This window comes from Pseudorca crassidens, chromosome 1 (genome assembly GCF_039906515.1).
Source record: "Pseudorca crassidens isolate mPseCra1 chromosome 1, mPseCra1.hap1, whole genome shotgun sequence".
NCBI classification, from domain to species: domain Eukaryota; kingdom Metazoa; phylum Chordata; class Mammalia; order Artiodactyla; family Delphinidae; genus Pseudorca; species Pseudorca crassidens.
This window is the reverse complement of record NC_090296.1, coordinates 39,046,700-39,064,062: the sequence shown is the minus strand read 5'-3', so window position 1 is coordinate 39,064,062 and position 17,363 is coordinate 39,046,700. Positions and strand designations below refer to the sequence as shown.

General features: G+C 36.9%; 1 protein-coding gene across 1 annotated transcript in view; it reads right to left on the bottom strand.

Moving 5' to 3' along the window:
* The window catches only part of KCNH5 (potassium voltage-gated channel subfamily H member 5), a 333,597-nt gene that overhangs the window by 242,852 nt on the left and 73,382 nt on the right, over positions 1-17,363 (bottom strand). The window contains exon 7 of the mRNA XM_067733914.1: positions 2,739-3,165. Within this exon, the coding sequence (XP_067590015.1) occupies positions 2,739-3,165 (427 nt within the window). The remainder of the gene's footprint in view (positions 1-2,738; positions 3,166-17,363) is intronic.

Genomic DNA, 17,363 nt, shown 5'->3' with positions numbered 1-17,363 from the left:
TTATGAATAGATGTAATACATGAGAAAAACAGGAAACTACGATGACTCCCAAGTTTTGGGGCCTGAGAAACAAAGTAAATAATGGTGTCCTTCAACTCTACATAGATTTTATTTTTCTGTTATTCTTTTGTTGAAAATCAAACTACACTAGTATGTCTACTCTGCAAAATAGTTTGACAATTTCTTTAAAAAAATAAATAGACACTATATGTCCCAGAAATCTCTTTTCTGGGTATTTATCCCAGAGAACTAAAAACCTATGTCCAAACAAAAAACTACACAAACGTGCATGGAAGTTTTATAGTAATAGCCAAAAATTAGAAAGAATCAAAATATCCTTCAATAGATGAATGATTAAACAGCAGTATATCCAAACCATGGAATACTACTCAGGAATAAGAAGGAACAAACTATTAATACACTCAACAACTCAGATGGATCTCAAGGGACTTAGGCTGAGTGGAAAAGGCCAATTTCAAAAAATCACATTTTGCATGATTCCATTTATATAGCATTTTCAAAATTACAAAATTATATAGATAAAGAACAGATCAGTAGTTGCCAGGGTTAGGGAGGCTTGGGGGAAGCCCATGAGTGTGACATGAGGGAGATCTCTGCGGTAATGAATCATTTCTGTGTCTTGATTTCAATGGTGGTTACAGAATCTACACATGTGATAAAACAACACAGAACTATATACACACATGGTACCAATGCCAATGTTGATCTTGTACTAGAGTCATATAAGATACAACTATTGGAGGAAACTAAGGGAAGGGCACAAAGGCCCTCACTATACTGTCTTTACAACTTCCAGTGAATCTGTAATTCAAAATAATTTTTTTAATCTAACTATGCTCAAGTATAAGGCAAAATGCATTATATAAATATTAAAAGTAGTACAGTAATAAATACTATATCTGACAAAACGTTGTCTTCTGAATTTATAAAGCACCATTTTTGCCAATACATCTTACCACTTTCAGTGTGTAGGCAGTAGTTTAATTAAGAGATCATCAAGATCTCTTTGTAAGAACATTTTCCTCCTAAAAGCCTCTGGAGGAAACAGCACTTGGAATTCTCACTCTCCCTCTGTTACTTTTAAGCAGTGAAGAGAACCTGTGTGTTCTTGTTTCTGTACCTGTACAAAGGAGTACAGAAGGCTAAACAACTGTTAACATTGGTGACCAATAGCCTGCAGACATTATGAACTCTGAAAAGTACCTTGTTTAGACCCAAGATACTGACCTTTCACGAGTCAGCCGACATTCCTGGACTCTAACATTTTTCCCATTAGTGTCATAATATAAAATTCTATAATGTGGAATCTCAAAAAGGATGGGTTAGACCAAAAACCAATTACCATGACCCAGAGGCTTAAAAGGTGCTAAAAACACTAATCATAACTCCAGTCCTGGGACTTCCCTGGTGATCCAGTGGTTAAGAATCCGGCTTCAATGCAGGGGACACAGGTTTGATCCCTGGTCGGGAAACTAAGATGCCACATGCCGCTGGACAACTAAGATCCCACATGCCACGGGGCAACTAAGCCCGCGCACTGCAACTACTGAGCCCGCACGCTCTGGAGCCCATGCGCCACAACTAGAGAGAAGCCTGCACACCACAACTAGAAAAGCCCGCGTGCCGCAACAAAAGATCCCGTGTGGGGGTTCCCTGGTGGCGCAGTGGTTGGGAGTCTGCCTGCGGATGCAGGGGACATGGGTTCGTGCCCCGGTCCGGGAGGGTCCCACGTGCCGCGGAGCGGCTGGGCCCGTGAGCCATGGCCACTGAGCCTGCGCTTCCGGAGCCTGTACTCCGCAACGGGAGAGGCCACAACAGTGAGAGGCCCAAGTACCGCAAAAAACAAACAAACAAACAAACAAACGAAAAACTCCAGTCCTAAGGTTACTCTAGGTCTCAGAACTAGGCTTGGATAAATCATCAAAGTCAACGTGAGGGTGTGTATGGTGATGAAGTCCCCCTCAAAAAACTCCTTTTTCAACATTTTCTTTTGTATGTATTTCCTTAATTCTGATCTTCTGTATCATCTAGTCTCAGTCTGAGTTTAGAATACTTGGTCCTTCACTCCTGTAGAGAGAATTCTACTCCCAAGATCATCATCAAGACATTTAGTACTCAGGTCTATATGCTACATCCTAGACACTTTTGTCACTGCTGAATAAGCTTACATTTACTAATACTTTCATTCTCTCAGACCGGAATATACTCCAGCTAGAATTTTGTAATGGAGACTAGACTTATAAACTCTTTGCCTAGTCTTAATTGTAAAAGCCTACATAAAACTAATTATTAAATAAAACATTTTCTAAACAGGGTATCTCATATCAGATCCTGTCTACTTTTTCAGAATTTTATGCATTGCCCACAAAACCTATGGAATATGCCAGATGCTGCCTTTCTAGATATTGGTCTCCTTTTGGAGATAGCTCTGCCAGGTACAATGCTATGAACAGAATTATATCAAAGAGTTCCCATTCTAATTTTTGTAGCAGTCCATTCATACTGCTTTTCATGTGCTAAAACATTCTAAAAAGTAAAATATATTATTTTGCCTTTTTATTTTCTAAGGCTGAATAAAAATTAAACCAATGTAAATGACATGAATTAAACATTTTTCTGAAGACAAAGTAGTTTCATTTACTCCTGTCAGAGACTGGAGCCTGGAGAACTATCAACAACAATAATTTTTTGAAAAAAAGAAAAGAAAAGATACTTACAGCCAACCATCATCATGGCCACGGAAAACATCTTTTCCACATCTGTGGTAGGAGCTATGTTTCCAAATCCTATGGTTGTAAGGCTTGTCATGGTAAAGTAGAGAGAGGACACATACAGTGAATCCTTGCTGGGTCCTCCTTCCCATATCCCTGCACTGGTATTGTATCGATACGGAGTCCCAATGCTCAAGGCCAGCTGGTAGAGCCAACTGTCTATCTGGATGGTGTTTGTGACTTCATCGATGACCTCATAGTCCCCAATGCTGTACCATATGCAGGCCAGCCAGTGAGCAACTAGTCCAAACACACACACCAGGAGCACAAGGACCGCTGCTCCATACTCTAGGTAATGGTCCAATTTCCTGGCAACACGGCCCAGTCGCAAGAGACGCACCACTTTTAAAGAACTGAAGAGACTGCTGATTCCCTGAATTAAAAAAAAAAAAAGAAATGACACAACACTTTCAGAAAAGAAGAGGCTAAGGAAAACAATACAGTGGTTCACCTTAATGAACTCAATCACCATTTATATACTAAGAACATACACATACTACAGCTCCCACTTTAAGTCAACAACAACAACAAAAAGCTGAAGTGATAAAGAAACTTTTTAAATGCAGATTCCTTCCCACCAGGAAAAAAGATATTTGTAGATTATTAGATAAAAAAACTTTTCATTAGGTAAGGAAGACGGAGTTTATTTTCATAAGTGGAGTATAAATAGCACAGAGAAAAACCAAAGGAGAAAATAGCTCAAATGCAATATACTCAGAGTATAGAAATAGGGTGATGAATTTAGACCTTTTATTTCTTCTTCCTACAAAACTTTTCCTGTACTCTAAAAGATTTAATTTTATTTCTTTATAAATGCTATGAACAGCAAAACTTCTGAAAAAGGAATCCTAGTTTTACTGTCAAGCAAACAGGAAATACTTCTGTGTATATTAGAATGAGCAAATGCCATTATTTCCACCACCTCCTGCCACAGTTATGATAAGCACTAAATTTGTAGAGCTGTGAAAAAGTGAAGAGTTGAACCTAGAATGGGAACATACCTACAAAACTCTATCATCTTCTGGCAATAGTCATTGAAAAGAATACTTTAAGGGAATGGCAGCAAGAAAATTCATATTTTGTTAAGAAGCTTAATATAGGGCTTCCCTGGTGGCGCAGTGGTTGAGAGTCCGCCTGCCGATGCAGGGGACACGGGTTCGTGCCCCAGTCCGGGAAGATCCCACATGCCGCGGAGCGGCTGGGCCCGTGAGCCATGGCCGCTGAGCCTGCGCGTCCGGAGCCTGTGCTCCGCAACGGGAGAGGCCACAACAGTGAGAGGCCCGCGTACCGCAAAAAAAAAAAAAAAAAACATCAAATATAGCATTAGCCAAATGGAAACATAGCATAGACTTTATTCAATCAGTGAAGTTCTCAAAGTTACTTTTTGAGGAAGCATGTGATAAGCCACCCAGGTAGAGAGGGTAAAGCCATTCCTGGTGCATGAGGGAAAGACAAAGCAGTGACCCAGGACCCTCTCATCTGATCATCACCTCCAAGTCTCACAGAGTCCATGACTTCCTTACTGCTAATTCTATATCCCAGGGAGGAGACAAGGCAGCTAACATAACCTACTCTGAACTTAAGTCTGATCAACATGGAGGAACTGGTTGGTACAGTAGAACAGATGTAACATTAATGAGACTCCAATTATGGCATCGTAAAGTTACAGTGAAAAAAGGCTGGGAATACATTTGGTTATACTCTATATGATAGTATATATTTGAAATTTTGCAAAATAAAAATTTGAAATAGAGAGAGAGAAAACAAACAGAAGTAAAAACAGGAGACCTTAAGGAAGCAAAAAAAGGAACAGGAGCATGCGGACAGTTTTCTGTCTCAACCTCGATAACCTTAGGCCTGGCTCTTAGGCAGGGATATTGAACTTTAGACAGTAAGAGTAGCATTAATAAAATTCAGAAGATGAATTGGCATAATTCAATGAAATGAGATGTTGAAAGGTAAGAAGATTCAGGAGAGCTTGGAAGCTCTCAAAAAAGGAACTACATAATCATGAACAAGAAAGACAAAAATAAGTTTTTATTGAGCATTTCTATATGACAGGCTCTGAGTTGTGCCCTGGGGACATTAAGACAAATGTGCCTTGCTTCTGCTCTAAAGAAACCCATAGTCAAAATGCATGAAAAACTCAAAGGGTTAAATTAAAAAATAAAAACAGTGTTATTGTAGATGTTGTCCTCCACTTAGCTCCAATTTTTAAAGGAACTGTGTTACTTCTATTTAAATACTGGGTTGGCCAAAAAGTTCATTCGGGATTTTCTATAAGAGCTTACAAAAACCCGAACGAACTTTTTGGCCAACACAATACTACAGAGAAAATTATTTCTACTGGAATTCTTTTTTCGAAACACAGCTAAAAACAAAAGAAGAGAAAACAGAGAGGAAACCTTTAACCCCATTTAAACTAAAAACTAGTCACAACCCTCAACTAGAATGTAAAGAATCAGGACCCACTCGAATTAGGCCCAAATAACAGGAGGACATACTCCCCTGACCTCTGATGTAGGCAGGTGATCCACCTTGAGGGGTACCTACTCTGGACTCCACTTAATCAAAAAGCACCATTTTCTATAGCCATGTCCAATATTATTTAAATGTTACAAAATGTCTGGTAAGTATCGTAAACTCTCTCTGTCATGGGCTCTATGTCACCACTTTCTAGATCTTAGCCAACTCTCCAGCGGACATGTCTTTCAAAATCATTTTCTGGGGCTGACCTTATCCATGCTTCTTCTATGTGTTAGGATTCTCATTACGATTACCCTCAGCCTCTCCTGGTTGATTTACTGCATGCCCATGTTTCAACTGACTTCTATGAGTTCCTGATACAGAAGCCAAATACCGGCTGTACATTTCCATTTAGATATTCCATAGGTGTTCAAAAGGTAATATGTCCCTACTCTTGTGAACAACATCATTATGAAGCCAGTCTCTCAGACCTGGGGCTGAACACCCCCTTTCCTGTCACATCCAACCGGGTATCAAGTCTTGAGGATCTCAGCATTCAAAGTGCTCAAGAAATCTCTCAAAAATATCCCTTCTTTCTTATTCTCAAGGCCATGCCTTGGTCATGGCTTCATGTTTTTTCTCACTGTGTGACAGGAATAGCCTCTCCATCAGCCATACTACCTCTGTTCTCACGCCCTTTAATTATGTGATCACACTGTAGAGGCCAGCCTGCTATCGTTTTACATCATATATATCTAATCATGTCCCTCTCTGGTCTAAAATCTTTAGTATTAGCTCATTACCTACAGAATCAAGTATTCTCCCTACTGTGACATGCAAAGCCCTTCAGGACCTAGCATCTGCCTGTCTGGTCAGCATCTCTCCCAGCAAGTCCTCCTCCTGCTGTCTAGACTCCTGCCATGTTCAACTATGTGTAGTTCCCAGAGTGCCCATGCTGTTTCATGCCACATGAACAATTTGTCCCCTGTACTTAAAGCACTCTTCCCTCCCACTCTCTTGGTGGCCAGGGTCTTACTTATAGTTTATGGCAGAGACTCCTCCATGTCCATTTCCCTGACATCTTCTTACCTCCCCCACCATCTTCATTGTTATACCCACTGTGAGAGTTAGGTGTCCTTATTTTGTATTATCATGTCCTCTTTGTCCATCTCTATTACAACAGTCATCATAATAGCACTTTATTACAAGTCTCTGTTTGCATGTATGGTATCCCAGGAAACTCTAAACCCCTTGAAGAATATACCTAGTGTCAATTACAAAGTATGGCATACGGTAATAGGTTAAGCAGTCAATACGTTCAATAAATTATGAAAATCTTTTTACGACACAAGTAAATGTGGGTGGGGTGAATTGAGTGTGTGGTGGGGCAGGGAGGGGGCATAGTTAATAATCTTATGTGATAGGTATCATTACTAAACATAGCCTAGAAACATTAAATAATTTGACTAAGTTCATGCAGCTGGTAAGCGGAGGGGCCAAGAATCAAATATAGGCAGTCTTGTCCACACTCCTTGCACTTCACTATCTGACCTCATTCTGAACCTCACTATATCTAGAGCATAATGTGCTCTAGATATAAACAAATCACATTTGTACCAGCAGTCTTGGCTTAAATACAGGCAGTCTCTATAAGACTGAATAAAGGAGATTAAATACCTTGCCTCCCATTTATTCCCACCCAGGCCCAACAGTGGCCCACTTAGGGGTCTGTGGAGGCCCCAGAACCCTAGAGAGTCTGCAATTCTCTAACATGGACCAACTCATTTCATTCTCACAATACCAGGACTCCTATCTCCACTGTTCACAGGCGGACACTGAAGCTCAGACAGGTTACACGACTTGTCTAAAGTCACACAGCTAGCAAGGAATGGACCTAGTCCTGCAGATTCTTCATGCATTTCCCACAATAGCCAACTGCTGTGCAGTCTTCCTGTCCTTATCCCAATAATCACTGCAATATTAATCTTCTTAAAAGACAGTATCGAGCATATCCTCCAGAGGCTCATTATAGACATTAAACACAATTTCTACAGGCCTTCAAGGTCCACAACCCCATTTCTGTCCACACTGCCAGGTCATTTCCAACCATGCCTTTGCCAAGCAATAGTGCTCCAGTCAAACCAAACTCCTTTTTGCTCTCAAACATAACTCCAAAGTTTCACCTTTAATTTGTCCACAGTGTCCCTTTCATCTACTTATCAAACCAGAAACTGTTATTCAAAATGAGTAATACAGAAGTGTTTGCTTTATTTGGAAAGTTTTTTTTTAGCTATCTCATTCTCCACTGTTTCGTATCCAAAAGAATTTAATGCAATTACTATAATCAAAACTCAAAGTTAATGACTTTGTTCTAAAATTTGATGAAATACTTAAAACTTGAAACAATCCAAATGTCCATCTCCAGTAGAATGGATAGATAAATCATTGCACCTTCACTCAATGCAATACTATCTAGAACTAAACATGAACAGACTAGAACTATATGAAATAACAAGAATGAATCTAAAAGGTATCATACTGAACAAAAGAGACTAGACACAAAAGAGTATATATTGCATGATTCCATTTATAAAAGTTTAAATACAAATGGAACTACTCTTAGGGATTAGACGTCATTAGAAGTCAAAGTGGCTTCCTTGAGCTCTACATGTAATATTGATGTAATTTTTAAAGAATGTTTTATTTAAATATCAAAACAATGTTAAGGAAAATCCATTAGTCACTGTTGTGTTGTTAAGGTTAACATTTCACCACGGTACATAATTCAGATTAATGATTTCTTCTGCATCATGTGACTTGGGGAGGGGGAAGAGGTGTCATATTCAACTCTATCTAAAATAAGAGATTTTACAACTCACCCTCATAACCTTTAGATTGGTCCTCAAATTATACTTTTTTTGTATACGTAATTTTTTTAAGATTTTTTTTTGATGTGGACCATTTTTTAAACTCTTTATTAAACTTGTTACAATATTACTTCTGTTTTATGTTTTGGTTTTTTGGCCACGAGACATGTGGGATCTTAGCTCCCCAACCAGGGGTCGAACCCACACCCCATGCATTGGAAGGTGAAGTCTTAACCACTGGGCTGCCAGGGAAGTCGCCTCAAATTACATTTAATCCCTTGTTGGGAATTTTAATTTAACCCATATAGTAATACTGGATACTTTGACAGGCCAAAATAAAATGACTCCCTTCTGTCCTAACACCTTTTTATAACAACCTCTTGATTCTGTGCTTTCCACCAGTTTTGTCTGCTCATTCATTTTCTGCTTAATTTCACTCCATGCTTTCCAATCTTCCTGTGCCTTCCTCTGCACTCCAGTGGCATTCTGCCTCTATCCCAACCTCTGAGCTCTTAGCTCACAAATCCCTGGGGTTCCACTGCTGGAAGAGAATATCAAACACATCAAATGCATAATAGAACACAGCAGGGTTAATGGAGAACTTTCAGTCATCAGCCTTCCTTTCTAGCCAGTTTCCTTACTTGAAAAGCCCCTCAGGCCATAGGAGCATAAAGAAAAATATCCAGGAGATATCTCAGCGTTATTAACTCTTCAGGATATTTTTGTGGATTCCCACATTAAAGAGATGTGGGATGTAATCAACATAAAAATAATGGCTTACAATGATAAAGCCATTTAAAATACAAATCAATTCTCTCATTTGATTATCACTAAGGATAGTAGGCAGATAACTCAGCTAGTATTCTTTCCTACCTTCTTCCCCCCTTGCTTTATAAACAAAAGAGGAATGATCAAAGACCTTTCTTGTCCAAGGACACATGACAATTAAGTGGGGGTGAGAGAGCAGGAGTACAGACTTATAACATCCAGTTGCTTGGTTTTTCACCTACATCTAGCATTCTCACACACAGGATGTGTAGTAGATTGTTTGGAAAAAAATAGCTCGGGTCATTTCCTTCCCTGCATCCATACCCTTTGGCAATGTGACCTCTCCCATCAAAAGATAGGGTCTATGTCCCCATCTTGACTTCAGTCTGGACTGGCCTTATGACTTAATTTGGCCAGCAGAATGTGGTGTAAGTGACACTGTGCCAGTTCCAAGCCTAGACCTCAAGAAGCATAGCCTCCAGTCATGGTCTTAGAACCCATGGCCATTCTAAGTTGCCATATGAAGAATGGCAGCTAGGCTTTTGGAGGATGAGAGACCACAGGAGCAGCCCTATGACATCCATCTGAGCCATCTGGGATCAGTTAGTCAGCAGCCTACCGCAGACGTATGGGTGAACTTAGCTGAGATAAGCCAATAGCCAAAGTCAGCAGAATCACTCAGGTCACAGGAAAGTGAGTTTAATAAATGGTGATTGTTGTTATCCATAAAGTTTTGGAGTAGTTTGTTATGTGGGGAAAAAAAGCTAACTGATACAAATGTGAGGAAAGCACATGTATTTATGTGCACAGTATTTCATACTTGTTTGACTTAAAATGGGGGCAACACAGATATGTATGTGATACAGAAGTCTCATTTTAACAAGACATTCTTCCAAATAGGTAAGATATGAATATATAAAATAAATGTTAATATGCAATTTTTAGATATTATTTACCTTTTGTATTGGGAAATGTGTCACTATTTTGCTTTGCAAGAATTTATGCCAGTAAATATTCCATGAGAACAAAGAACTCCAAGTTATTACTTCATATACCTCCTAAATAGTTCTTAAATCCAACCTCTCCTAAAGCTTGCCCTCACCCTGCGTAACTTGTTTCCATGTGGATGACCCTGCTGAAAACCTGGCCTCGCAGTTTCTCCACCAATTCATCTCCAACAATCTTTTCACTTTTCCTTAGATGCCCACTCCCGAGGTCATAATCTGAAATTTCTCATATCTAAAACGTTTTCCGGCTCTGAAATCTTGAATTGAACCATCTTGTTTTCTGACCACATCTTCTTCTATGTTGAGCTAAACCGTCCAATTACATCAACATTCAACCTTATTGAATCTCCAGTCTACTGACAGATCTGCTTTTTCCTAATCTATTAACCCTTCCATTCTCCATTTTCTTCTTTATGTGGCCCTATAATTTCAACACCACCATACATCCTGAATTCCTTAGCATGTCTGTCTCTTCATTATAACCTGTATCAAAACCCTAATTCTAACTCAATTATCAGCTTTCTTCAGGGCTGTGTTTAAGAACTGCTTAAGAAAGTAATACAGTAGGGCAGATTGAGTCCACTAGAAATTCATTATCATCAATCTCAAAACATCTCCTAACCACCTAGCAATTTTACTACTTGTCTTATGAATTCATCTATCCACTATATTTTAAACTTTCTCTCCTCTGCTCAAAAATCCAGCCACTCCCCCTGCAACTACATCTTTCCCATAGACATTTAAATATCTCATGTCTCTCCCATTAAAAAAAAAAAAAAAGTTACTACTCTCACCTCCACCTTCCCATTCCAGACATTGCCCCTGGTTCTTTTCTAATATATAAGCACTAGCCATTTGATTACACAAACCAGAAACCAAGAAGTATTCATGTTGCCCCTTTCTTTGATATCTCCCATACCCAATTTATCTTAAAACCCTATTAACTTTAACTCCTAAATATCTTTCCAATTTATTCACTTTTCTTTATCGCCACTGACACCATCTTAAACCATGCTACTAGCATCTCTCTCCTAGACCTATGGAAGTGTTCTAATAAATCTTAAGGCATTCATTTGACTCCGTCCACTCTATTCTGAACACTATATAAGAGTTATCTTTTGAAGTCACTCATAGTTTAAAATCATATAGCTTCCGTTGTTCTAAAATCTGTTTTGGTTTAGTCTAGAGCAGGTCATTTCATTATATAATCTCAAAGGACCAGGTATGTTCCCTTCGTGCCATTTGTCTCTTTCTGATTGTGTATTCATATCATGTTTTGTTCATTCTTTTATCCCTAGCACACACTCTAGAACTCCCTGCCACAGTGTAAGCACCAAATATTTATTAAGAAAATGAATACATTAATTAAAGAATAAACTAAGCAATACAGAAATCTCTCATAATAATTTCTGACTCCTCTAGCACTGATATTGTAATTAATAATTAATAGTTATTTAATCTTCATGGGTAGCACAATATTAGGCAATTATATAGAAACCACTCTGTTTTATAAGCATTGGGGTCTTATTCTAAGTAGATTTTGTACATGAATGACTAAATAGTCCGTTTCCATTTCCTTTTGTAGAGTACAATTTAAAGACTGAAAGAAAACTAATGTAGCAAACTACAATTGTTATCTGCATCTCTAACCCATATAACAAGTTCTATTGCCTTCTTCCTATTCAGAACTCATTTCTCCAACTCATGTTACCAAGAGATCCATGGAGAAATAATACTAATTACCCCTGCATTAGTTAATATGCTTCAATAGAGAAACTCAATTTAAATAACTTGTACATACCACCTGTTTTAGTCTATTTATATTCTTATCAATACACAGTGGCATAAGTAGATAGGTAGATAGATAGTAGATAGATAGATAAATAGATAGACATCTGTTTTAAGCAATATCCATGATATACTAATTTTAAATGCTTCTTATTATGGAAAAAAAATGTTCTCATTAATATCCATTGGTCCAGAGTGAATATAAAGCATGATCAAAATATGCACCAAAAAAGAGGTATATTGCCTAAGTCTCGATTTTTTTTTCAAATATCATGATATATGCACAAGCAAACCAGGTTGGGAGATGCTTTAAAACCTTCAGTAACTTGCTGCCACCTTTACAATAATCCAAACTCCTTAACACAACCTGCCCCTGCCTACTTTTCCAGTCTCCCTTGTGCATCTCTGTCTTCTGCTCTCTGTACTCCAGTTATAGAAAATGTCTTTCCTTTCTTCAAAATTTTTATATTCTCTCTCACCTGGTGGGGTCTCCAAAAGTGAATTTTAAAAACACTCTCCCTAACCCGCTAACTACTCCTTTTGCCTAGTTAATTCTACTCATCTTTCAGGTCTAGGTTTAAATGTCACCTAAACCAGCACCTATAATAACAACACAGGTATAGCTTTCAGAATTCCACAAGGGATATGCTTGGAGTTGTATCAATCAGGGAACCCTTAGGCTGTGGTATCCTCATCAGGTTATTTACAGCTCATTAAAAGTTCTTCATAGTCCAGATGTAATTTACAAATCAGAGATCTTTTTTAAATACAAGTAATACAGTCTAGAAACATAGATAGCATATTTCCTTCATCAGTCCCTGGGAGAACAAAGGAAGACAGTTGATCAAAGGTAAAATCTGTCAATGCAGAAGGAGAAATAGTTTTGTTAACCCTTTATCCACAATGTCTAATAAACAAACTTCCTAAAGATGAAAAATTCCAATATAAAGATAAACATGTTCCTTGTGAGTTAGCATGTGTTATGTAAAAGCAGAGATAAAATCATGGAATAAAATGAAGTAACAGAAAGACCAAAGGGAGTAGGGATGGAGGTTTAGAACTTCCTTCAAAGAAGAGTAAGGAAATGATGTATTCTCAAGCATAGTGATAATTACTATGCAGAAAGATAAAGAGCAATTTCTATGCAAGTATCCATAGATAGTTCAGGCAAAAAAATTTTAAGGATTATAGTATACATATTGCAATATATTTCAGCCTTCTTTGCCTCCATGTCAGAATTATTCCCTAATGTTTAACAATAGGAAGCCTTCATCATGAATGAAGATCAGTTCTGATAAAAGTTTCTATTCCTGTAAACAACAAAATCAAATAAAGGAATCCTATTGCTATCCTGATTGTTTGCAACTTCCTATCCTCCCAAAGCTAATTCCCTCAGGCAGACTGCTTTGTCTCTGTAGAAAATTAATGCAAAGAATATATCCTGGAGCATCACCAAATTTTTCAAATATAAAAAAGATATCAATCTTTAAATCTGTTTATTACCATTCTGTACCACCAATATCCACTTGGAATAGAATTTAAAAGTTCAGCCTACTGCCACTATCCTCCAATTTGGAACCTGTGGCTGACTCTTACCCATTCTCCAAATCCTTACCTCATCTCCTCCTTCACACTACTCCTCCTTTATTCACACTCTTGCATAATTTTTGAGAAAGTTTTTCTCTCAAGCTAGAAGGTAGGTACATTTGAGTTTAGTGACTTTGCCTTGTACATCTTTGTATTCATTAGTCTACAATGTTTTGCACTCCTAGTGGGAGATCCCAGCTTAGGAACCTAAACCCTAAGGTAACCTCTAAACATGTATGGAAAGCTAGCAGTGTAGGTCATATGACTGGAAGATTATTTAAGTGAGAATATTCATGGAAAGGAACTTATGAACAGAGAGGTGAGCATAGTGGCCAAAGGATAATGCCCTACTGTCTGAATGAAGAAGTTTGGGGCACAGATAAGGTTATGCCACAAAGACTGCCCTTTGGCCCTAACTTTTCCATTACTAACAAGAAACAGGTATATTTAGGAAACATTGTAAGCTTCAATCCCTCATTCACTTTAATAGAAATATATATAGTATGGCAATTATGTGTCAGGCACTGCAAATCCAGGCTATTAGAAAGACAGAGTCTTTGCATTGAGGAAGCATAAGGTCTAAGTTTGATTCCTCCAGAAATGAGCACAGGGTCTAACCCTGAGTTTTCTAAAGATCCTTGTTGGATTTGACTTCTTAACTTGAAGTAGAATTGAAGGTTGCAAAATAGGGTCACTCATAAACCTTTCCCTGAGCACACAGATGAAAGACAAGTGTTGATAAACCACTAATCCAATCATCGATAAAAATATAAATGGTTTTTTATTATTATTAGAAGCACTAGTGTTATTAATGTGCTTTCTTAAGCAGAGAAGAACTGGGAGGTATATAGGACTTAAAATTGCAGCAAAAGTTTTTAAAGCAGGCTAATAAGAAACTAAGAAAGTCCCATATAGAAGGTAAGATCATCCCAGAGATAATACATTTCATTGCATTAAAAGTCTCATACTCTTCAGACTAACTAAGTTTATCAGGGATAAACAGGAGCATTACATAATGATAAAGGGGTAAATTCTCCAAGAAGACATAACAATCCTTATATTGTATGCACCTAACAAGACCATCAAAATATGTGTAGCAAAAACTAATAGAAATGCAAGGAGAAATTAAATGAATCCACTATCATACTTCAATATCCCTCTGTCAGAGATGGTCAGGTCTAGCAGGCAGAAATCAGTAAGGACAGAGCAGAACTCAATAGCACCATCGATTAGCTGCCTATTACTGACATCTTTGACTACTTTATACAACAACAGCAAAACAACAACAACAAAAACCCACATTTTTCTCAAGGTCATGTAAAATATTCACCAAGACAGACCACATCCTGTGCTATAAAACACACCTTAACAAATTCAAAACAATAGAAATCATACAATACCTGATTTTGGACCACAATGAAATTAAACTAGAGATCAATAACTGATATATACCTGGAAAATCCAAAAATATGTGGAAATTAAACAACACACTTGTAAGTAAGACATGGATTAAAGAGAAAATTTCAAGTAAAATTTAATGCTTTTTTAATTAACTGAAAGTGAAAATACAACTAAACAAAGTTCGTGGGATGCAGCAAAGCAGTACTTAGAGGAAAATATATAACTTAGAATGCATATATTAGAAAGCAATAAAAACTATAATCAATAACCTAAATTTCCACTTTAGCAAACTAGAAAAAGAAAAGCAAATTAAATCCAAAGTAACAAGAAGAAAAGACATATTAAAAATATAGCAAAAATCAATGAAATTGAAAACAGGAAATCGGTAGAGAAAATCAACAAAATCTTAAAAGTTTTTTCTTTGATAATATCAATAAAATTGATACGCCTCTAGCCACACTAACTAAGAAAAATAAAAAAGAGAGGACACAATTACTAACATGGCAAATGAAAGAGAGGATGTCACTACAGATGCCATAGACATTAAAAAGATAATAATAATAACAACAACAAAGTGGAATAATATGAACAACTCTATGCCCGTAAATTTGAGAACCTAGATGATATGGACTAACTCCATGAAAGACACAATCTGCCAAAACTCACACACATACAAAAATAGGTTATTTGAAGAGAACTACATCTATTAAACAAATTGATTCAATAAATTAATAACCTTCCAAAACAGCACCAGGCCCAGATGGGCTCATGAGTGAATTCTACCAGATATTTAAGGAAGAAATTATACCAATTGCCTACAATCTCTTCCAAAAGGTAGAAGCAGAAACAATACTTCCTAACCCAGATTTATGAGGCTAGCATTACCCTAATACCAAAAGCAAAGACAATATGAGAAAAGAAAACTACAAAAGAATATCTCTCATGTACATAGATGCAAAAATCCTCAACAAGATATTAGCATATCAAATCCAACAATATATAAAAATAATTATATAGTATGGCCAAGTAAGATTTATCCTAGGTATGCATGGCTGGTTCGACACTCAAAAATCAATTAATAGAATCCATAACATCACAGACTAAAGAAGAAAAATCATATATTCTTATCAATAGATGCAAAAAAGGCATGTGACAAAATGCAAAATCTATTCATGATAAAAACTCGCAGAAAACTAGGAACAGAGAGGAACTTCCTCATCTTGAAAAAGAACATCTACAAAAACCCTACAGCTTATGTCATATTACATCATATTTAATGGTGAGAAATTAGAAGCTTTCCCACTAAGATCAGGAACAAGGAAAGAATGTCTATTCTCACCACTCCTTTTCAACTTCATACTGGAAGTCCTAGCAAATGCAATAAGAAAAGAAAAGGAAATAAAAGGTATACAGACTGGGAAGGGGAAACAGAAAACTGTCTTTGTTTGCAGATGACATAATTATCTATGCAGAAAATCCAAACAACTTGACCCAGAAAAAAAAAAAAAATCCTGCAACTAATTAGCAATTAAAGCAGGTTTGCAGGATATATGATCAACATACAAAAGCCAATCACTTTCCTATATACCAACAATGAACAAGTGGAATTTAAAAACACAATACCATTTACATTAGCACAACAAAAATGAAAAACTCAGATATAAATCTAACAAAAAAATGTACAAGATGTACATGAGGAAAACTATGAAACTCTGATGAAAGAAATCAAAAAAGAACTAAATAAATGGAGCAATAGTTCATGTTTATGGACAGAAATACTCAATATTGTCAAGATGTCAATTTTTCTCTACTTGATCTAAAGCTACCAATGTAATCTCAGTCAAAATCCCATTAAGTTATTTTGTGTATATCAATAAACTGACTGTAAAGATTATGTGGAGGGATAAAAACTGTGCAAAGTAGCCAACACAATATTGAAGGAGAAGAACAAAATCAGAGGACAGACACTCAACTACAGTAAGGCTATAGTAATCAAGACAGTGTGGTATTGGTGGAAAAAAGTAAACAAACAGATCAATGGAACAGAATAGAGAGCCCAGATAGACCCCCATAAATATAGTCAACATATCTTTGACAAAGGAGCAAGGGCAATACAATAAAGAAAAGATAGTTTTTTTCAACAAATGGTGATAGAACACATGGACATCCAATGCAAAAAAATATGAATCTAGTCACAGACCTTATACCCTTCACAAAAATTGACTCAAAATGGATCATAGACGTAAACGTAAAACATAAACTATAAAATTTTGAGAAGATTATGTGGGAGAAAATCTAGGTACTTTGGGGATGGTGATAATTTTTCAGACATAACACCAAAGGCATAATTCATGAAACAATTAATAAACTGGAATTCATTAAAATTAAAAACTGCTCTGTGAAAGATACTGTCGAAAGAATGAGAAGACAATCTACACACTGGGAGAAAATATTTGCAAAAGACATTTGCAAATAATAAAGGACTATTATCTAAAATATATTTAAAAACTCTTAAAACTCAACAATAAGAAAATTAAGAACCCCATTAAAAATGAGCAAAAGATCTGAACAGCCACCGGACAAAAGTAGATATTCAGATGGCAAATAAGCATATGAAAAGATGTTCATATATCATTAGAAAATTGCATATTAAAACAACAAGATACCGCTACACATCTACTATAATG